The sequence below is a fragment of the Babylonia areolata genome, chromosome 21 (assembly GCF_041734735.1).
Source record: "Babylonia areolata isolate BAREFJ2019XMU chromosome 21, ASM4173473v1, whole genome shotgun sequence".
NCBI lineage: Eukaryota > Metazoa > Mollusca > Gastropoda > Neogastropoda > Buccinidae > Babylonia > Babylonia areolata.
The window spans coordinates 41781556-41804471 of record NC_134896.1 but is presented as its reverse complement, the minus strand read 5'-3'; the positions used below and the strand labels follow the sequence as shown (position 1 = coordinate 41804471).

At 40.5% G+C, this 22916-nt stretch overlaps 1 protein-coding gene across 2 annotated transcripts in view; it reads left to right on the top strand.

Moving 5' to 3' along the window:
- The window catches only part of LOC143296494 (potassium channel subfamily K member 4-like), a 60348-nt gene extending 45694 nt beyond the window's left edge, over positions 1-14654 (top strand). For both annotated transcript variants that reach the window (XM_076608456.1, XM_076608457.1), the window contains exons 6-7: positions 886-1058; positions 14403-14654. In XM_076608456.1, coding sequence (XP_076464571.1) covers positions 886-1058; positions 14403-14537 — 308 coding nt within the window. In that variant the 3' untranslated portion in view covers positions 14538-14654. The remainder of the gene's footprint in view (positions 1-885; positions 1059-14402) is intronic.
- Positions 14655-22916: the final 8262 nt, after the last annotated feature.

Below are 22916 nucleotides of genomic sequence, written 5' to 3'. Positions count from 1 at the left end.
GAAAAAGGAGTATAGCTGCCTAAGGCTGTCTAAAAGGATATAAATGACGGTCATGTCTGATATAGCTCACTCCTGTAGATGCAACCCACAAACACAAAAGAAGGAAAAACAAACAACAGGAAAAAAAGAAAAGAAAGAAAAAGAAGATGGTATGGAGCAATGGTGGTGATGATGGGTGTGTGGTGGTGATGATGGGTGTGTGGTGGTGTTGCTGCTAGCGAATCTGGAATTATTTTCCTGCGGTTGTGTTGAAGTGAAAATGATTCGATAAGTCGTTTTGCCTGTGTGGTGTTCTCTGGGGGTAGACAGCTAGTTTGTTGGTTGGTGGAAGGGGAAAAAGAAAAAAAGAATGGAGTGAGTTTAGTCTGGTATTTGTATTTCTTGTCACGCACGTTTATTGTTTAAATGTGTGTAAATGTTTTATGTTGTTCGTGCAGCTGAAAAACACTTTCCCGTGTTTCGTAGGCAGTTAAGGTTGAATCGTGTGTCTTGTCTTGAGTCTGAGTCTGACTCGACTCGACTTAACTTCATTTATTGTCATGAAATCCTAAAGGATTAGTAGACACAACAAAAGAACAAAGGGAACAAAGAAAGAAACGATCATCTAAGATACATACAATCAAATATATATTTGGCGAGTGTTTTTTCTGTCTTTTTTCTTTTCTTTTTTTGTGTGTGTGTGTGTGTGTGTGTTTTACAATCATCGCAATAGAATAAGTCACTTGGTTTCAGGATATCGTCTCGATTCTTTCGAATTATCACATCTGATAGGGGGATTCTACTGCTGTACGGTCGTAATTCGATGGTTTATCAACTTAAGAAACAAACTACACGTATCTAGTGAAAGGAAATCCTCCTCAGCAACTTGACAACGTGACGGTGCAGGTATCCACGAGCAGAAGATCAAGGGGGGCAGCCTGCACGAGACGTACGAGGTGATCTCCTACGTGTGGATCCTGTTCGGCCTGGCCTACCTGTCGCTGGTCATCAAGTACATCAGCGACCTGCTCATCCAGAAGGCACAGAAGGTGGAGCGCAAGACCGTCAGACGGTTGGAGGTAACGGAAGGGGGGTGGGGGAGGGGGGGGGGGGCATCTGAGCGTCCCGGGTTCGAATCTCGGTAACGGCGCGAGATGGAGATTTTTCCGATCTCCCAGGTCAACATATGTGCAGACCTGCTTGTGCCTGAACCCCCTTCGTGTGTATACGCAGCAGAAGATCAAAATACGCACGTTAAAGATCCTGTAATTCATGTCTGCGTTCGGTGGGTTATGGAAACAAGAACATACCCAGCATGCACACCCCCGAAAACGGAGTATAGCTGCCTGCGTGGCGGGGTAAAAACGGTCATATACGTAAAAGCCGGCTCGTGTACATACGAGTGAAGGTGGGAGTTGCAGCCCACAAACGAAGAAGGGGGAGGGTCGGGAGGGGGCGGGGAGGTAGGAGGGCGTGGATTTTGTTTGTGTGGATTTATTTATTTTTTCATTCATTCACTTATCTACATGTTTATCCATTTATGTATGTGTTAATTTATGTTTGTAGACCTTTTGTTTGTTTCTTATTTCTTTCTATATTTCGCCAAAGGCCAGGAAAGGGCGTGGGGGAGGGGGGGGGAGATGTCTATGTGTTCACTTATGTTTGTGGACTTTTTGTTTGTTGCTTGTTTCTTTCTTTATTTCGCCTAAGGCCAGGAAAAGTGGGAAAGAAAAAAAAGATGGCCAGACGACAGGGGTTCCGGGGGCGTGGCCGCTTGTGTGGGATTATTTTTGTTGTTCGATTTATTTATGCACGTATTTGTTTTGTGTCTGCTTATTGAACCTTTGTTTGTTTATCAATTTATTTATCAAAGGCTCATAAGGTGGAGCGGTGAGGGTCAGGGGGAGTGGCCGCTTGTGTGGATTTGTTTTGATTTGTTTCTCTGTGTATTTGTTTGTTGCTTTGTGTAAGGGCTGGAAAAGCGAACATATTTGAGATAGACGGCTGTGTGATAAAGGCATGGCTGCATGTGTTGATTTATTGTATTTATCTAGTTTATTTATTTATTCAGTTAGTTATGGGGGGAAAAAAACAAAACAAAAAAAAACGAATAAAGACGGTCAGAAGACTTTATATTAGGGGCATGGCTTTTGTGTGCGTGATTTATTCAATGAATTAGTTAATTATAAATTTATTTATCTAAGGTCCAGAAAGGTGAACAGAAGACATTCAGATGGTTTGAGGGTAGGGGCACATGGCTGCCCATGTTTATTCTCTTGATTATTTGTTACTTATCTGTTTGATAAACAGTTTATGTAGATCCAGAGGGTGGAACCGAAGACAGAATGTTTGAGGCCAGGGTGTTGCTGCCTATATGTAAAAAAATTCGTAATTTATTGGTTTGTTTATTATTATTTGGCTGAGGACTTAAGGAAGACACTGATAGGTGTGACTGCTTTTAAAAACCATGTATTTGTTTTTATCTATTTGTTTCAAGCCCGGAAGATGAAGAATGCGGTCAGATGACATAGTGTCAGGGCAGGGGTCTGTCTGCATTTTTCGTTTGTGTTCGTTTCTGCCTGTGTTGTTTATTGATTTATTTGTGTGTTTATTTTATTTTTTTGGATTTGATTTTAGATGTGTTGGTATATTCTTTTTGGCATTGGTTTCCAACCAACTGGTTGCGACTGTTGTTGTTGGTTTGTTGTTGTTGTTTTTTTTTATTTGTTTTTTTTTCTTAAACACTTGCAGTTGCCCCACTGAAAAGGACGCCACGAGTGTAGTGGTGATGTGGGGTTGTTTATAGCTTGAGGGAAAAGCTGTCATATGTAGTATAACTGGATGATCTTGAAGTGTGGGCCGACTGCTATATGTTTTCTGTCAGTGTGTCCGTCTGACTCTTTCCTTTGTCTTTCTGTCTGTCTGTGTGTCTCCGTCTCCCTCTCTCTTTGTCTCTGTCAAGCATGTGTGAGTATGCACCCCCCCCTCTCTCTCTCTCTCTTTCTCTCTCTCTCATATCACACTTGTCAAAGCATGACAGCAACCATTTCGGATCTTAAGGATCAGATATATCGGACTTGGAAAGGATCACACTAGTGATTTGAAATGGTGCAGTAGTATATCGTGGCATTCAAAATAGTTGAAGTGTAAACAATGTGTGTAGGAGGGGAGGGTGGGAGGTAAGGCGGTGCGTGTGTCGGTGTGCGTGTCGCAAATTTTCTATACTAGAATGAATGAAGTGCACATTTCCTGTCACGTCTTAACTATAACCAGAGTTTTCCATGTGTATGATTGCATGGTTATTGCAAGTCCCAAATACTGCATTAATTGACGTTTACGTGTGGTGTTTTTTTTTTGTTTGTTTTTTTTCTTCTTAGTGGACGGAGATGAGGAGGCGTGGCGCGGGAGGTGGGGTGGGGTAATTATTCAGAATGATTTATGAAGCTGCATTCGTCAGTCACGGTTTTCGTTTTGTCTTCTGTTGAACAAAAGCCGTTCATACTTTTGGGCAACAGTGTGTGTTGTTGTTGTTGTTGTTGCTTGTGTGTTTGCCTACCTGCCTGCCTGCTTGCATGCCTGTGTTGTTGGATGGTCTGCTGGAAATGCATGCCAGGTGGGTGGGTGGGTGGGGAGGGGTGTGAAAGGCCTCATGCATTCATTAGGGAAGAGCTCATTTAATCGAGCTACATAATTATTTTGTCTCATTCAGATGTACTGCACGTGTTTCGAGCAAATATATTGATATTGATACTTGATACTTATCATAGCGCCTATCATCGGTCGGAGACTGAGAAAACTTTAAACGCTGTACAAACACAGATTCATATTTGCACAGCAGGCTGCCTACTAGACCTGGGCAGAGCCGACTGACCGCTGCCTTTAGGTGATCATCATTCGTTGGCCACAATAAGTATTGTGTAGTATTATTCTTTTGTCATTACACATTTCTCTGTGAGATATTCGGGCTGCCCTCACCATGGATAGCGCGTTGCTACAGTGAGAGCGCCACCTTTTTTTCTGCCTGCAAGTGTATATGTTTTCCTATCAGAGTGGATTTTTTCTACATAATCTTTCCAGGGGCAACCCTTTTGTTGCCGCGGGTTCTTTAACGTGCTTGAAGTGCATGTTATACATGGTGGGACCTCGGTTTGTCGTCTGATCCGAATGACTGGCGTCCAAACCACCAATAAAGGTATACAGAAGGGAAAGAAAATACTGGCGAGTGTGGGATTCGAACCCATGTGGTCAGATTCTGTCGTTTCCTGGACGGGTGCATAACCACTAGGCCAGCGGTCCACCCTGAGAGGTCTATCACTGATGGTCAAACCGCCATGGTAGGGATTCGTAAGTGAAGACTTTTAACCAACCTTGATGCTCAGTGCTGTACAAAAAGCAGACCGTGTTGTACAACCTCCTTAACATGGGTTTATGTGCTATGAACTGCCATCATATTATCCCGACAAAAGGCAGACTGGGGCCTGCCTACAACGCTTTTTCCCAGGGTTCAGTAGGAGAACTAATTATGCAGAACGTGTTATTAAAATTCAATAACAGTTTTGTAGTCTATACAGATCAATGATGTCAGGAATCCAATAGGAGGTCCGGTGAGCTTTTCGAATATTATTAGTGAATAGACATTATCACCCAAATTCTGCTGTAATCATTCTGAAAGATACTGCAATAACTTCATCTCACGAGAAGTTCCTTTAGATGTTTATAGTTTAAAACCTGTTCAATGGGTGCCTCTCGTCCGGCGAAAGACTAGAGGAAGGTGAAGGACAGGCCCGGGCTTTTGTGTGCAACACGTTGACCTTGCAATTCCACATGTCACTCATTCTGAAACACACTGGAACAGACATTACCATTAACGTACAGGTAAGTCTCGTTCATCATTTCAGTCAACATTCAGTGCATAAGTATAGAACATATTTGAAGAAGAATAAAAAAAAATAATAATAAAATAAATAAATAAAAATAAAAGTATTTCAAGCTGACGAGACCAATGTGTCGGCCATTTTTGTTTGATAAGGGGACACGACTCTTTCGTAAAATGAGCCAGGCAGCAACGGAGATAAACGGACTGAGGTCAGCCCGACTTCCCACGTACAGTTCGGATGAGACATCGCCTTCTCAGTTCACTTCGCTTGGATTGGAGGAGAATCCTCCGCATGACTTTTTTGTACGTGTGTTTCGCCTGATTCCTATCTCACTGCTTATATGTATCACACCGTTAGTAACCAGTTTCCGTGAGTCGACCATTTGAATTAACATGGGCACAGTAACAGTTAAACAGTATAACATGGTTTTTGGTGTTGGTAGCTTTTTTTTGGTTTGACTCAGACAGGGATCAAGGGGCGACCGTTTCAGAAACTAACAATACGTCAGCTTGCATTCTTTTCTTCTTCGTCGTTTTCAGAAAATATAAAAGGGATGCCACAATACTCACATTATGGGTCGGAACAGGCGATAAGGAACAACACAAAATGATAGAAAGATACACCCGTTTGGATTTTTCTTGTTGCCGTTGTTCTTATCCTTTATCTATTGGAAAGGGAGGGGCTGAGGGGGGCATTGAACGAAGGTGGACAGAATCAGAAGCAAAACGGGTGCATTTTATCATTTTGTGTTGTTACTTCTGTTCCTCTTGCCGTCCACAAGGTGAGTTCAGCACGATGTTCTGAAAGTGCTTTCATTCCTTACCTTGCAGCCAGTGTTTTTATGGACATGTTTTTAAATACGAAATGACGGTCAGTTTTTGTAGTCTGCATGCTGTCAATCCACTAACCTTTCAAAGGCACGTTAACACTTTTCAGCTCCATATATAGTCTCCCCTTTTAGACTATTCGAACACTTGGTATTGATTCTGAGCCAACACATATTCGAGTAATGTCTTCTATTAAATCAAATCAACTACTTTCATAGATTGTCCGTATAACTTAATATGTCATCTGAATCCATGTTTATCTGTTCTGTAGTTTCCTACTTTTTACTCCCTTCTGAAATTTGTCTTTGAAAGCATTTTCTTTTGAACTTGATAGGTCTTGCTAGAGTCTGAGCTTTTGGTTCCATTATATTTCTGCATTCATGTACACGGGCGTGTTTCATTCGTTCTTTCTTCAACATCTATTCTCAAAATATGTCATTCGATAAATTTAGGTCAGTAACAGACGCGTGAGTGACTGAGTGAGAAATGCGAATGGTTAGGAATTATGCCAAATAGGCATATATGTTGAAGGTTCTTTTTTTATTATTTTTTTTCTTTTTATTATCATGTCTTCACGTGTGTTTCTCTGAAGGTGTTGGTATGCAAGGTCCTCCTATCTTATGATGAATTGAGTGTATGTCTATGTTTGCATATGCGTGTGAATGTATCGGTAAGTGCACTGGTGTATGTATGAAGGAGCAACGCGGTTTTTACACTTGAAGAGATTCTGTAAGTAGTCATTTTCAGTACTTAATAAACTATGTTGGTTTAACTTGAAACTCGCGCTTGCTTGCTTGTGTAAGTGTGTAATTGTAATTAGCGGTCGTGATGTTAGATGGTAATGGTAATGATAACGTATTTGACTTTTTTTCCTTTTTTTTTTTACCAGTGATATGCCTATCAACATGTTTGTGTGTTAAATGTTCATTTAAACTCGCATTTGTGCCATGATTTATCAAATGTCACAATAAGAAACACAACAGCATAAAATACTGTAGGCTTACATCCACAAAACTGAACATTGTTAGAGTACTAAAATCAATTTGTATACATACTTTGGCTGTGGTTGTCTTATTGTCGTGATTACAGCGAAATGACAACGAAATGTAAGCAAAAAGTTGGATGTTCATAGAATAGGTCTGTCAAGTCACTAAAAGATTGATCTTAACAACAAGTAATGGTGCTCAGAGCCTTTCCGACCGCTAAGGTCATCTCAAGGCTATCGAAATCTTAAGATGTAAATGCCGAAATATCCAAGTGATGTCCACATAGGCCAAGTTGTGTATGGTCACTCCGACAAAGCACCGCACGGACCGGCCTCCAGGCCGGCGGTCAGAATTAAGTGCCCTTCAGCACCCAAGCTACGTTTCAATAAAAGTTCCAAAGCGTGAAGACTCTCCAATGCGTAAGAGTAATCAGTCATAAAACTGATCAGCAGACGACCCATTGCGCCATTGCGGATCCATGCGATGGACTCCGCGATCACGTCTACATTCTGACGTCATTTTCTCAAGCAGTGACGGCTGCAGCCTTCAGAAGATCGACCAGTCGCGAAATGCGTGCTGTGGGCCAAACAGATTCACAGACCAATCCTCTAAAGGCTTAAATCATCAACGCGCGATGTCGGAAAAAAAATGTTATTGTTCGCTTTGTAAACAATTACTGGGTGTACATAAAAGAGCAATGGTTCTCCCCGTTTTAGGAGAATTAGGAAGATTCCCTATTAGCCTAAAATAATATGTCGAGTTATTAGCTATTGGATAGGCCTACACATAATTTTATTAGAGCGTCCTCAAAATTCACTTGTATACACAACATATAAATGCATATATCGTCAAACAAACAAAAACGTTCAGTGGCTACTTTTCATAAGAAATGTATTAACTAGCACTGGATTAGATCATGCTTGGAAAAATCAGTTCACTTTTGGTGTCAAAAGATTAAAGTATGCTATATCCAAGAAGCTTGAAAATGAATATGTAAAATTTTGGAAACAGAAACAAAACAGTTCATCTAAATTAGAATTTTACAAGAACGCTGTGACAAATTATGAAATTGAACCGTATTAATTTTTTTTAAATACAGCAAATACACAACACAGGAAAGCACTGACTATGTTACGAATCAGTGCCCATGACTTACAAATCGAACAGGAAAGGTATAAAATAAACCAAAAGAGCAAAGACTGTGTGATACCTGTAACAGTTTAGAAGATGAGATTCACCTTTGAGACAGTTGTGTAAAATACAATACTTACAGACACAGATTCGTTCGTTTATTTATTTATAGTCTGTTCATCGAAGATAATGATATTAGACTGAGAATAAATGATATTATCATTTGGATTATTATCATTTATATCATAATGATGATTGTTATTATTAATTAGAAATCGACATTTCTGTATATTCGAATGAAAAGGGGGGCGGTTGAGGTGGAGGGGAGGGGGGTGGGAGCAAGGGGGAGGGGACTAAGAAAGGAAGAGACAGACAGACAGACAGAGAGAACAGAATGTGGAAAAGATAGAGTACAAAATATAAAATGGAGAGGGTGAGTGTCAGTGTTTGGAGAAAGAAAAAACATAATATTGGAAGGGTGTGTCTGAGGCGGGACGGGGGAAGCGGGATTAGGACCAAAAAAAAAAAAAATCAGTAATCAAATATTATATGCACTACTTCTATAGATTATTATTTGAAAACAGGTTCATGTGGGGACTTACAATAAACTGCCAACTGGACTGTTTAACACATAGCTAGCTAACGTTAATAAAGAACAGTTTGAAATATATAACTTTTTTCAAAAAATGTTAACATTTGAAAATGGTAACACGTGTTCCGGAATTTCTGGAGGCTAAAAAGGTTTCATTACTAAACAGCGGGTTAAAACGTGCTCTACCGTTAAACGTCCCTTGCAAAATGCATTCAATATTTTCACAATATTTTGTGTATGTTCTTGACAGCCCTGCCAGTTCTTTTAGCATTTAATAAGGCAGAAGTGTTAACTTCTAAAGACATAAAGGAATTTTGCATATATCTTTCAACAATATTACTCATTTCAGATGATGATAAACGATGAAGTTCAATTGCATTTAAAGCGTTTTTAGCTTCAAGCTGTGCAAGATGATCTGCACGTTCATTGGAGAAAAGCCCACAGTGTGAGGGAATCCAGCACATTTCAATATTAGTTCCTCTCATTTGAATACAGTGAATCAAAAATCTTATTTCAAAATTGATGTTATAATTAATGTTCGTACAACCTGATTTGATAGACTGCAGAACTGATTTTGAATCGACACAAAATAAAACATTAATCAAGTTTAGGGGCAGATCAGTTAGATATTTTAATGCCATAAGGACGGCAATTAATTCAGCTGTAAAATTTGAAAAGCCCTTTCCAGTATGATATGACTTTCCAATTTTCAAAGCAGGAATTGCATATCCAGAACCAGCAAACTGATTTTCTAGAACAGAACCGTCTGTAAATATTTTTAAGTGGTGGGGGTATGTTTCAGACAAGTGTGATTTGACTCGTGACGCTAGTATATTGGGATTTTCAACTTTCTTAATGTCACAATATTGAATATCGGAAACCTTGTCACTGTGGCACGAAGAAAACATATGCTGAAGCCACTCGTTTTACACCAAGTCTTCACAAGACAACACAGACTGAAACTGTAAAGTATTCTTGCGTTTCAACACAAACTGATGAGAAAAATAGGGTCAGTTTCTCGGAAGACCACCCGTCTAAATCGTCGCTGCGGTCGTCTGATGATCAACGTGGCGACCACCCGTCCACATCGTCGTTTCAGTCGTCTAGTGGTCAACGTGGCGACCACCAATCAACATCGTCGTTGCGGTCGTCTGGTGGTCAAAATGGCGACCACCAATCAACATCGTCGTTGCGGTCGTCTGGTGGTCAACGTGGCGACCATCAATCAACATCGTCATTTCGGTCGTCTGGTGATCTATGTGTTGACCACCCGCCAACATCGTCGTTGCGGTCGTCTGGCAGTCAACATGTCGACCATCAGTCAGCATCGTCAGCTGGTGGTCGGCATGGCAACAATTCGTCAACATCGTCGGAACAGTCGGCTGGAGGTAGACGCGACGACCTTACATCAACATCATCAGTGCAGGCAGCTGGTGGTCAGCGTGGCAACCATATCCTAACATATTAACTGTTTAGTTTGTAAGCAAAAGCTAATGACCTTTTGTATTCAAATGAAAATGTGATTTATGGCGAAAACAATAAGAAAAATATTAAATGTGAAATTTCTTTCATGCAATGGAATTGCAGATCCATTGCTTCTAATCTAGATTATTTACATGAATATCTTAGTCAAAATAGCCATCAAGTTTTACAGTCCTGAAATGTAACTAAAGGTAAATTACCTTCTTTAAAAGGATACTGTTTTCCTCCTTTGTATTACACAGACCGTTCTGAAAGGGTTGTATGTCCAGTGTGGTCTTAATTATTGCCTCCCCTGTCCACGAAGATATTATTGATGTTTCAGCTGCAGGTGCAGATAAATGATTTAGTCATAAATTTCCTTTCTGTTTATTTTAAAAATGGTCCTTCTGAATCAAACTCAAACTGGCTTCTGAATTTAGTAAAAGAAAATGAACAATGGATTGTCGGTGGAGACTATGCTCCTTTTTGGGGAAAAAATTCAGTCGATCACTAATTCTCGTCTCGTTGAAAATCTAGTAGAGTCCTCTCTATATCTTTTAAATGATGGCAGTATAACAAGAATTCCTGATGTATCAAGCCACAAGGCTACGTCAATTGATTTGACACTTGTTACGTCAGACTTAGTAACAGTTAGTACCTGGGTTGTAGAAGATGATGCACTAGGCAATGATCATTTACCAATTATTCTTAACTTAATTTTAAAAAAAGATTTTTAATCTAAATCTAACGATGTAAGTAATGATGCAATTCCAAAGTTCTGCTACGAACAGGCCGATTGGGGAAAATATCAATCTATTCTTTCATGCCAAAACTTAGATAAATAATTTTGAGGATTTAGACGCTGATATATCTTATGAAAAATTTGCCAAAACAACCATTGAAGCAGCTGAATTATCAATTCCAAAAAGAACACCCGCCAGAAAAGGAAAGCATAGTGGCAGTATTTGGTGGAATCAAGCGTGTGCACAGGCTGTTGAACTTAAAAAGAAGACTTTTAAACAATGGTTAAAGGATAGTAAGGAATTAAAAAAATGATAAGAACACGGAGATTGACAAGCAAAGACTAAAGGACAGGGTGGAGCAATCCCATGAAGAAATGAGGAAAGCCAAAAATCATTGCAACAGAGTTGTTGCTCAAGTCAAAAGACAATATTGGTCTAATTATTGTATTCAAGAAGTTTCAGATTACAAAGATACAAAGAAGGTATGGAAGAAAATTAAGGATATGAAAAATGGGATATCTTTTCAAGAATATCCTATAAAAGTTAATGGGAAATGTTTCCCTACCACTTTAGAAAAAGCAGAAACTTTTGCAGATATGTTTGCGAAAACATGCAACGATGATGGATTAACACCCGAACAGCTGGCTGTCAGAATTAATAGTGAATCAAATGAACAGTATAGGGAACCAGCTCCTAATAATGACATATTTAAAAATGCTCACCTTACTTCTAAAGAAGTTGAAGATGCAATTGCGTCATTTGGAAATAAAAGAAGTAGTTGTAGGTTACGATGGTATTTCGTACACCATGATCAATCATCTTCCTAAAGAATGGTACAAGCTTCTTCATACACTATATGCGAAATGTTGGGAAACAGGCAAAACACCTTGTATATGGAAAAAAAAGCTGTCATTACTCCCATACTTAAATCAGCTAAACCACGATCAGACACATCGAGTTATAGACCCATATCCTTAACATCGCACGTCGGAAAAATCTTGGAGAAAATTATATTGATGAGGCTAACATATTATTGTGATAAAAGCAGAATTATTCCGATTGCACAGCCCGGATTCAGAAAGGGCAGATCTACTTTAAATCACTCAGTAAAACTAACAACAAACATAAAACAACAGTTTTCAAAGAGAAAGAGTGTTTTGGTCACGTTCTTTGATGTACAAAAAGTTTATGACGACATTTGGCGTGCCAGACTACTGTTTAAGCTACAGAACATTGGGTTAAGTGGCAATGTATACAGGTTTGTAAAATCTCTTTTGACAGAAAGAAGCATCATCACTAAAGTTGGGCAATCATAGTCGTCTTCAAGATCGATTAACATGGGTATTCCGCAAGGTTCTATAATTTCCCCACTTCTGTTCAACATAATTTTATATGATTTGCCAAAATATTTGTCTAAATCTATAAATCTCGCTCAATATGCTGATGATATAGCAGTTTGGATGAACTTAACTTTGCGAAAGAAAACGGGCCTGCGTTATATCAATCACATTAACAATTTATAATTTATATCAATCAGAACTTGATAAATGAAACATTTATATGAAAGATAATGGATTACAGTTTTCAACTGAAAAGACACACATGATATTTTTAATAATGGTGCTGCCCCCAAAAAATTACCAACTTTTCATCTTGATGGAAGAGAACTCTTCTCTAAATCTGAGGTCAGATTCCTTGGTGTTTATCTTACTCCAAAGCTAAATTGGAAGAAACATATAGAAAACATGAGATCAAAAGCAATGAAAAGCTTAAATTTTCTTAAAATCGTCAGTAAACAGCCTTGGGGTCAGGATTCAAAAACACTTATTCATCTCGCTACTGCACTGGTAAGATCTAGACTGACGTATGGACAGGAGGTATTTTTCTCTGCTCCAAATGCTTTCCTTAAAAAAATGCAAAGTCTAGATAGCAAAGCCATAAAGCTGGCCCAAGGTGTTCCGTTTCATACGAACACATTACAATCGTATAGAGCTGCAGGAATACTACCTCTTAATAAATTAAGAAAGCTAGCATCGGCAAAATATGTAATTAGAGCAAATGCTACAGAAAATTCTGTCAAAACTGAGATTAATATACAGTTTGACAAACTTTTTTCGAAACGAGCGAAACAGAACATAAATCTAGAAACTATTTCTACATACGTGTCAGATACTATTAATCAATCAAATGTTGATCCACAAAATGTTGCTCCGATTATGAGCACTTCACCAGTTCCATTATGGGAATTATTGGCAGCTTTAGACACAGATTCCTAATCGATATATGTCGTCCAAATGCAAAGCCTAGTGAATTGATCCTTCTAACAGAATTACAGCCAAGGCTGGCGAATTCTGTTCACGATTGTTTCTCTTTATGTATGCTCATGTTTATGTTTCATTGTGTCTTATAAACTTTAAGGTTTTATGACAGTAAAAAGTATTCTATTCTGTTTTATTCTATTCACACACACACACACACACACACACACACACACACACACACACACACACACACACACACACACACACATGTAACATTTTACGTGTATGACCGTTTTGTCATTCTAGTTTAGATAATTTACAGTTCATGCGTTGTCATGTCTGATAGATATTTAATCGACCTTTGTAAACTCACCGTTTCCATAAGTGTATGTGTGCGTACAGTATGTACAAATGAAAGTGAGTGCGCGCGCGCGCGCGTGTGTGATTGCGTAGGTATATGTGTGTACCTTTTTTTCTTATTTTAAAATTTATTGCATGTCCACATTCGTTCTGTTGTATTTGATCAGTTTGTGCATGATGCGATGTTGGTTGTCAGTCTCTGTAGTGTAAGATTGTGTGTGTGCATGTCAGTATAGTGCGCCTGCATAATATGTGTGTCAAACACAGAGAGAGAGTATCCTATGCATGAATAACTATGTTTGTGCTGGTGCACACGTGTTTGAGTAGGCTGCTGTGTGTTTCTGTGGAATGTAGATATATTAGGCCTATGTGTTTGTGCGAGCGCTTGTGTGAAAGTGTAACTTCTGTTCAATGGGCCTTACACCCATTCCATCGCCATTTCTTAGATAACAGATTTTTTTTTTAATGACTAATTTTCCTTTCTTTGCAGCTCAGATCTTCATGCTCTCCGGCTTACACTTTCTCACTCTGAAAATAGATACATATATATAGACGCCTACGTGTTAAGTGGGTGTGGACGCACGCAAATTTGGAGAGAGAAAAAATTGAGAGCTTCATGTGAAGTTACATGTGTGGGGGCGCGCATGCGTGTGTTCGTATCACGCGAGTGTGTGTGTGTGTGTGTGTATGAAAATGAGACTCAGATGGTTTAATGCACTTGCCATGCGCCCATGAGGTGAGCAGACATAAAATACGTGATAAAGACAAACAATATGAAATCTGGTTAACAATATCAGTACACACGGACGCGCGCGCGCGCACACACACACACACACACACACACACACACACACACACACACACACACAGCGAGCGAGCGAGCATAAATGTATCCACGCGCGTGTGCATACGCATCTGACACGCACGCACACACTCTTGCACTGCAGAGACTGACAACCAACATCGCATCATGCACAAATGCTTGAGTATGCGAGCGTGTGTTAGTTTATTTATTTATAGTCTGTTCATCTAAGATGATGATATTAGACTGATCGAGCGTGTGTCAGGTGCCTCTTTGTTGTGTTTTAGGCATGCATGTGACCGTGTGTGTGTGTGTGCGTTGGTGTGCGTGTGTTGGTGTGACCGTGTGTGTGTGTGTTGGTGTGTGTGTGTGTGTGTGTTCAGGCGGAGATAGGACGCTTCAACGGGGACCTGGGCCTCCGGAAGACGAGCGAGGTGGTGCCGGGCCGGAGCAGCGACTCGGTGTGCTTGGAGAACGGCACGGCGGGCGTGGAGCTCCTCAGCGTCAACTACATCTGACCCCCCGCTTCACCCCTCCCCCCTCACCCTCCACCTACCACCGACCCTCCGTCTCCCGCCTCCATCTCCCCCCTCCCCCCTCCATATATATATATATATCGTCTCCACCATCCTCCATCTCCCCCCCTCCTCTTCCCCTCCTCCTCCTCCCATCCTCCATGGCCATCCCACACCTTTCATCCCCACCCCTTCTCCCCTCCACCCTCCCGTCACCTGCCCCCTCATCGCCTCACCCTCCTTCTCCACACGTATCCTCCCTCCACCCTCCATCTTTACAAATCTTCCTTACCCCCCCCCCACCCCCACACCCCCATCTCCACCCCCTTCTCCTTTCTCCTCACGCTGCCACAACCCTCATCCACGTTGTCCAGCCTGCAGACAAAAACACTTCCATGGATGTTGTGTAGAGGACCGCTGCTGCAACTTTGCGAGAGAAATCATTGATACACGATTGAGCGTTTGCTTTGTTCACATCGGGGACACCATTATCATCCGTGCACAAATTTCTAATATTCTGTGATCATGAAAACTGGGGAAATAATCTGTGTTTTATGTGCGTGCCGACTGTGAAACAATGCTGTCATGGTTTTACCATGAGACTGGGCACTGAATAGAACTCGTCTGAACGCCACGGCTTTTCCATTAGTTTGAGTCCAGGTACTGACTGTGTCATGGTTTTACCATCAGTTTTCATGTGGAAACTGACCAGAATGTTACCCATGACCGTGCCATCATGTTTAGCGTGAGCACAAACTATGGTGTCGTGACTTAGCACATTAGCGTGAGCACAAGCTAGTGTCATGACTTAGCACGTTAGCGTGAACACAAACTATAGTGTCACGACTTAGCACATTAGCGTGAGCACAAACTATAGTGTCGTGACTTAGCACATTAGCGTGAACACAAACTATAATATCGTGACTTAACGCTACAATGCCCTCGACATTTATTTCCTCCAGAAATGTGCCCTGAGAAGTTTGGTACTGACAAGTATTCTGACAAACTCTCGTAGCTTACGACGGGAAGTCTGTTTATTTCAGTTACATCCTCCAGCCCACCCCCTTCCTCTGTCGTGTGGTGGTTATCCACGTCGTCATATTACCTTGAATGTACCGTACAAAATCCAAATTGATAGCCTGTGCGATCATTCCACAGCTTTGAATCAAAATTTAAGAGGAGGCAATGGTGTCACCAGCGTACATAGTATGGAATACTTTTTTTTTCTTTTTACCTCTTCGAGCAAACTGGAAGTTTTGGAATGGTGCTGTTTTGATGTTGTTTTCCCCCATATCTTCTTACAGAGAATATCGTCACATGTGGTCAAGGAACAAGGGGAATACTTTCAAAGCCTTCCAAGTGAAGTTTGAACCTCCTCGTTGGCTTCCAACTGGGTCAGATAATTAAATGGAGAAAAACCGCTTAAACTGAAGAAGAAAAATGTTCTCGGTCTGTTTTTTGGGCCCGTAAGCTTATTATCTGTCTTTTGAAAATTTGTGCCAACTTCCAGATGTGTTGAAAAGGTTAAAGGTCCCATAATCTTTTATGGCCATCGGGGAAGTGTATTCATATCTACAGTGCCTGGGGCCGTTTAACCTTCCCCAACCGAAGTCAGGTACCCATTCACACCTGGATGGAATGAGGAAAATCGGAGCAACATGCCATTCCCAAGGACACAAGGCTGAAACGAGCCTCGAACCCTGATCACTGGTGAACATTGGATCAGAGATCCAACGCCTATCCGACTCTACCACAACGCTTCATAGATATGGTTAGGCCAGTTTTGATGACAAAATACTGAAGGCAATGTTTCGGGGCTGTGAACTGAGGTCGGTTCAGACATGAGCACAGATGAACAGTCAGGCAGTTTCCTTCACGTCAGCTCATCACACCTAACAGTCAGCTCAGAATTTTTAGTTGGGTTTGTGATTACCCTTTTGGCTTCTCACTTCGGTTGGACTCTGATCTCAGACTTGACGAGCTTTACTCTTCATCTTCATGTTCTGTTTTTTCTCTCTTTTTTTTTCTTCTTCACGAAATGGAGTCAGAGGCTATTACAAGGTGGTTTCATTTTCAGGATGATCAAATGCATTCATTAAAAGGAGTGACTGAACTTCAGGTCGTTTTTTTGTCAGACTTTTTATTCTGGTAAAATTTCAGTGGACTTCTGAGGCTGGCTCACTGTAGCATAATGCTGCAGACAACGGCTCTGAAGGCTTACTTTGAAGAAGTTAATGAAAGTATAGAAAAAAAATCACTTGTGCTTTGAACAGAGATGATTGGCATTTAGCAAACAGCTTCGTTAGTCGATTTGTTAACTTCCTTCATGTTTGTTTGTTCGTTGGCTTCAGCACATTGCGTGTTCAACGTTCCTTTCTGGCAATAAAATGTAGTGGCCAGAGGCTGATCGAACAAGCTTTTATAGTTCCTTCTGTTACTGGTGTACTCTGAAGTCACGGCGGACTTCGATATGCCTAGAACGAATATATTGCTTTCTTGTGGCAACTGCTTTGTCACAGTGGCTTACCAGGGCGACCAGTGCATTCCAGATTCCTTCATGGTCTTCCTCCAGCTCTCTTCCACCACCCATCTCATGTGGATGGTGACTAACGTAGCATCTCTGGGCATGAACTGCGGGCATCAGCTAGACTTGTCCCGCACAGAAGAAATCCCTGAAACTGTAATTACCGTGAAAGTGGACGTTGAACAGTGGAGCAGAGTTTGGGGGAACAATAACGATACGATATGAGTCATGCTGTTGCTGTGGTTGGCCAGTTCTCATCTCATTGAATCTGCGCAACATGACTCTACTCTTCTTTTTGTTGTTGTTGTAAAGTACCTCTGTGTCCACGGTGTTAACCAGATAAGTTTTAGTCCCAAAGTTTTATCCTTGAACTGAGTTATCATGTTTATAAATATGTTGTTGCTTTTCTTTTTCTTCTTTTTTTTCTTTTTCTGTTTCCACACGTGACGAGGTGAAGAGAGCTTTAACTCCGTGGCATGTCTTGTGTGTAGCATAGTCCTGGTTCAAGGGGAGAACAGAGAGCTCAGGGAAACTCTGGAATCTCTCAGCTCTCAATGATCAGTTGGACGGAGTGGGCAGTAATGATGTGGCGATTTTCTCTAACACTGGACTACCATAATATATATGGTTCAAGATTAAAAGAGAACACGAACAGTTACAATTTAGAAACCTCGAGGTATGTAAGAGGCGAATTTTTATGCAAGTGTTCGAAAAGGCATCCAAAGTACACAGAATATAGTAAAAAGTAGCTGAGTAAAATGGTTTAGACAGCCCAAACTGTGTGAATCAACCAAAACATAAAAACAAGAACAGCTTGATGGTGCAATGAAATTGATGTATTCATAACGAAGAAGGGTTTCTGCTTTGTCAGAGAATTACCATCAGAAACACCCTGTTCTCTGTCTGCTGTGGCGGGAAGAGGGTTATGAAACTGACTGGAAAACTGAAGGGATGCATGCATCCAATATTTACACAATTTTGCAGTCTTTTTGGGGGGTGGTTTTTTTGGGGGAGTTTTGTTGGGTTTTTTTAGGTGTTTTTTTACATCTTGAGATCATCATGGGCACAATAATTTGAACTTATTGATTGTTATACAGGGGCCCGTTCAAGTGCTATATTGTGAGAATTTCCACAACATATGAAAAAAAAAAATTTAATCAAATTCGGTACAGTGGATCATAGCAACAAACTGGCATTGGAACCAGATTCAAAGCTGACGGAGTTCTGTGGTGAACGAATACACTGCAGGACTCGGTTGACACGGGGTTATCACTTCGATGCTTGAGAACTGGTTTAAAAGAACCGAAATAGGAAAGCAGGAAAAAAACAAAAAAACATTCAATATTTCCAACTGTGTTGAATTCGTTTGAAATGATCAGACCGACAGTAAAATCGAAAACCGAAACTCTCTCTCTCTCTCCCTCTCTCTCTTTCTCTCTGTTTCAGGGCGTGGACTGGATGAAAGAAAGCGCGCCAGTGCTTATCTATTATCCTCGATAATAGAGAATTTGTCTTGTCTCTCTGTCTCTCTGTCTGTGTGTTGTGTGTGTGTGACATTTCCTTTCGATCGATGCATTTTTATTTAATATTTCAGACAAAACGAGTAACTTGGAACGCCTTTCCCTCTAAATCTCCGACATTTATGACGTGACACTATCGTTTCGTTTTGTCACTGAGTAATATTAAGAACAAGAAGCATCAACGTGTGGACTTCTCTGCTGTGTTGTCACTGTAACAATAGTGATAATAATGACGATCATTAGCGATAATGATTGATGACGATGAACATTTCTGACACCTCCTGGGAACAACCCATGGCGGGAGCGTACGCGTTGATGTGCGTCGAGTGCTTGATGTCTTCGTCGTACACGGTGTAGGTATGTATACTTCCATGATTTGAATGACGATGAACTTTCCGTCCCATCATTGTATGAAAACTGGCTGACAGGAGGGAGTGCGTTGTGGTGATTTGGCCTTTATCGTGACTTTGTGTTGAGATTCTCCCCACCTTGCGACAGGAATGAGATGTCAAATGAACTGCCTGACCAATTGCAAATTATGACTTTGTTGAACGTGTGCGAAATGTAAAAGTGACGTCACCACTGAGCAGATGCTGTGTGAAGGTTTATTTTATGAATAAATGCATTACACATGCGTGTACCTTGTGCAGAGGTGGGTTTTTTTTCTTTTAAAATCTATGTACAGAATGCAGTTAAAGGTGTGGTGCACTGCGCATATTTCAGCACAGAAGAAATAACGTGCTCAGGCTACAATAATTCAACCTCAAACATCACGTTAGTATTGAATACCGATCATTCCTCGTTGTTTGACTTTGAAATCCATGTTTCCTTGCTTCCATGTTGCCTTTCGAATTCATCTGCAACGTACAGATTCTTGTTGAAAAATGACAGATTTAAAATATGAGATGTTTACTTCGTGTTATTGTGTATTCTATTTTGAAATATACGTAATTTATTTATTCATTCATTCATTTATTTGTTGTTGTTTTTTTCTTTTGGAGCAGGCATTTTCACGGAATGCTAAGTTCTGGAAACGGTGGAGATAGTTTTGGGTCGGGTGGGGGCGTTTATGGATATATATATAAAGCAGTACTTTTGATTACGAAAGCATTTTTGTTTGCCCACCGCAAAAAGAACCTTTCACAGCCCGAAAATCTGTTGAATGTCAACAAAGAGACGTATGCTCGTTTTTGTTCTCTTACTCTTGCTTTACTGACGAAAAAACTGGAAAGTTTTTTTTACACACCCTGTGCTCCACTTTGAGACGAGTCCCTTTGGCTGACAAGTACAACCGCTTTCACTGGACTTTAGTGGTAGCTTGTCCAAGCTTTAAGATACAACCCGACTTGAAGGCAAAAACTGCCATTTCCCCTTTGATAAGACGACTGCACGAAGCTTGACAATCATGAACATTACAGGGTGACAGAAAACATTGGTACACCAAGTGACAATACAGCCCAGAGTGGACAGGAAGGAGAGAGGGAGGGGGTAGTGCGTGACAGGTATGTGAACGCCGGCGCACAAAGGAACTGAATCTCCAGGAACTTCACTGAAGAAGGCAGAGGAGGGGATGGGGTGTGAATTAAGTTGCCAGGTCTTATCAAGCCCTATTCGTATTGCTTGTATCGCACTCAGTCAGTTGAGTTGCCAGATTCATTGGAGTTCTTCGATCTTTAGTGTCGTATATTACGGACTTGAAAATCCCGCTTTCACTGTCCCTTTGGAAAATTGGAAGGAGTTGGGGGAAGTGGAAGAATGGTCAGTCAAGACTCTTTGTTATATCTACTGGTACAGTGTCCGTGAGGGTCTGGGTTCCAATCCCGGTCTCGCCCCTTTTCCCAGTCGACTGGAAAATCAAACTGGGTGCCTAGTCATTCGGATGAGAAGATAAACCAAGGTCTCGTGTGCAGCACGCACTTGGCGCACTGAAAAAGAACCCATGGGAACATAAAATGTCGTGGCAAAATTTTGTAGTGGAAATCCACTCAGACAGGTACATATGACAAGCGTGTTGGTGCTGGTCAGGCATCTGCCTATGCAGGTGTGGTTTAGCGTACATGGATTTGTCCGAACGCAGTGACGCCTACTTGAGAAACTGAAACTGCATGAAGGAAGGTTGGTGAGCTAAATAATGTCATGATTGCGGATAGGTTGGGAGGCAGAGGATTGAAAGAGAAGATCGACATTGTTCGTTCCATTACATCGCGGCGTGGGGGGGGTGAAGGGGGGGGGGGAGATGGGGGGTGAAGGGGGGGGGGGGAGATGGGGGGTGAAGGGGGGGGGGGAGAAGTTCCTCAACGGCTACCCAGAACTTTCAGCGTGCCCCCCCCCCCTTTTTTTTCTTTTTTTTTCTTTTAATAACTTAACTTTGGCCTCGAAGTCAAACGTTTATGACATAAGCGCTCCACAGCAACATTTCGTCAAGGTATGTTATGTTGTTGAAAGAGACTGCACATATGGCGTCACATGTTTCTAAGAAAAGGCATATTGTACATGCCTTTATTCATGCAATCCATCGTAAGTCGGCTTTTTTTTCTTCTTTTTTTCAACTTCGATTAAAACAACTTTTAAGTGGTCATGAATCTTCCAACCTCTGTTCTGCATGTCGTTCATTATTCAAGTCGACTTTATTATGCAGGTAGACTTTGTAGAATCATGTGAAAACATTGTGTGAATGATTACGTGTGGATTCTGTGTAGGCCTCATGATGCATCAACACCTCAGTTTATCAGCTCGGGGTTTTTTTTATGTTGCTTTTTTGTTTTTGTTTTCTTTCTTTCTTTCTTTCTTTGTTTTTATATGAATTTTGTCAGTTGAATTTGTGAGTTTGTATTATAGTACTAGTTTCATTTTGTCATTTTACACATGTGTTCACAAACATACATGCACAGAAACACCCATACCCACACAGAATTGAATTTGTTTGAAAGTAATTACAGTTTCATTTTGCCATTTTATGTATGTGTTCACTTTCACACACATGCACAGAAACACACACAGAGAGATGCACACACACACACACACTATATATATATATTATATATATAGCATGGATTCACCATTACCTCTGTGTGTGTGTGAGTGTGTGTGCATGCACACCTGCGTGTGTTATATTGTTTAACAAGTGGAAAAAAATATGTGCCTTTGATCTTTATCCCATAGATATTGAAGGAATGTGCCTGTTTGTCATTTGAAAAAAATGTACCGTTCCATTGGTTTCGTCTGTTTTGTTTCAATATTTATGCAATTATTTGTTCCATAGAACATATATAGTAAATGTTTGTGACAAGGCTTTGTCTCGAGAAGCAGAAATGTCACAAGATATACTGATCGATATATGCACACAATCCAAGGTCCAGTCCAGCAACGGAATGTGATAGCCTCTGGGTCAAGCCATAAATCATAACAATTCCATGTGTTTGAAAACAATATTTGTTTTCCTTTGAAAAAACATTCCTGTAAATCCATTGTACAGCTGATCTTTTGATGTATTATGAACTTCAAAATTTACACGCACACACACACCCACAAGCATATGCGCACGCATGCACACACACACACACACACACATTCATGTCTGCGTTGTGTCTGCGTTGGTTGCACTTATTAAAACATTGAGCAGCCAGTATGACAGAATAAAAGTGAACTTGATAGAATAAAAGTGAACTTACAGAACTTTGATGAGTTTGTGTTGTCTGGGGAGTTTGTGGGTTACTTGTTATGTGTTCAGAACATAAGCTGTCTGAAAAAAAAAAACCCAGAAAAACAAGAACAAAAAACATACCATCAGTCTCTCATGTTCATTCTAAATATGTAACATATATAAATGCTCTGTTGGTGGATTGTAATCCCCTTCCGGGGATTCGGGAGAATGGACAACATCAGAAAACTTCTCATTATTTTTTTTACATTTAAAATAAAAAATAAAGTTTCTTTGCTTATTCACTGTGAGTGCATTGATGAATAAATCACTCTTTTTTTCATTGAATAACTTTTGAAACAAATAAATTTGTTGCTGTTTTTCCCAAAACAAAAAAAATTAAAAAGTTTAAACATTCTTTCTACTATTGTAATTCTTTCAGAAAATCAAATACTCTGTTGGTTTGTCAGGCATGCAGGTCATGCATGTTGTGACAATTTTATCAGCGTTTGCAACTTATGTGTTTATCTCTACACATGGAATACTGAATTGCCTTCTAAAATGAAATAAGCCATTTCTCTTCCTTTCTCTGTGTTTGTGTGTGTCCATTTCTTGTAAACCTTTGAACTAAGTGCATGCGCACACACATACACACACACTCTCTCTCTCTCTCTCTCTCTCTCACTTACTCAAATGAC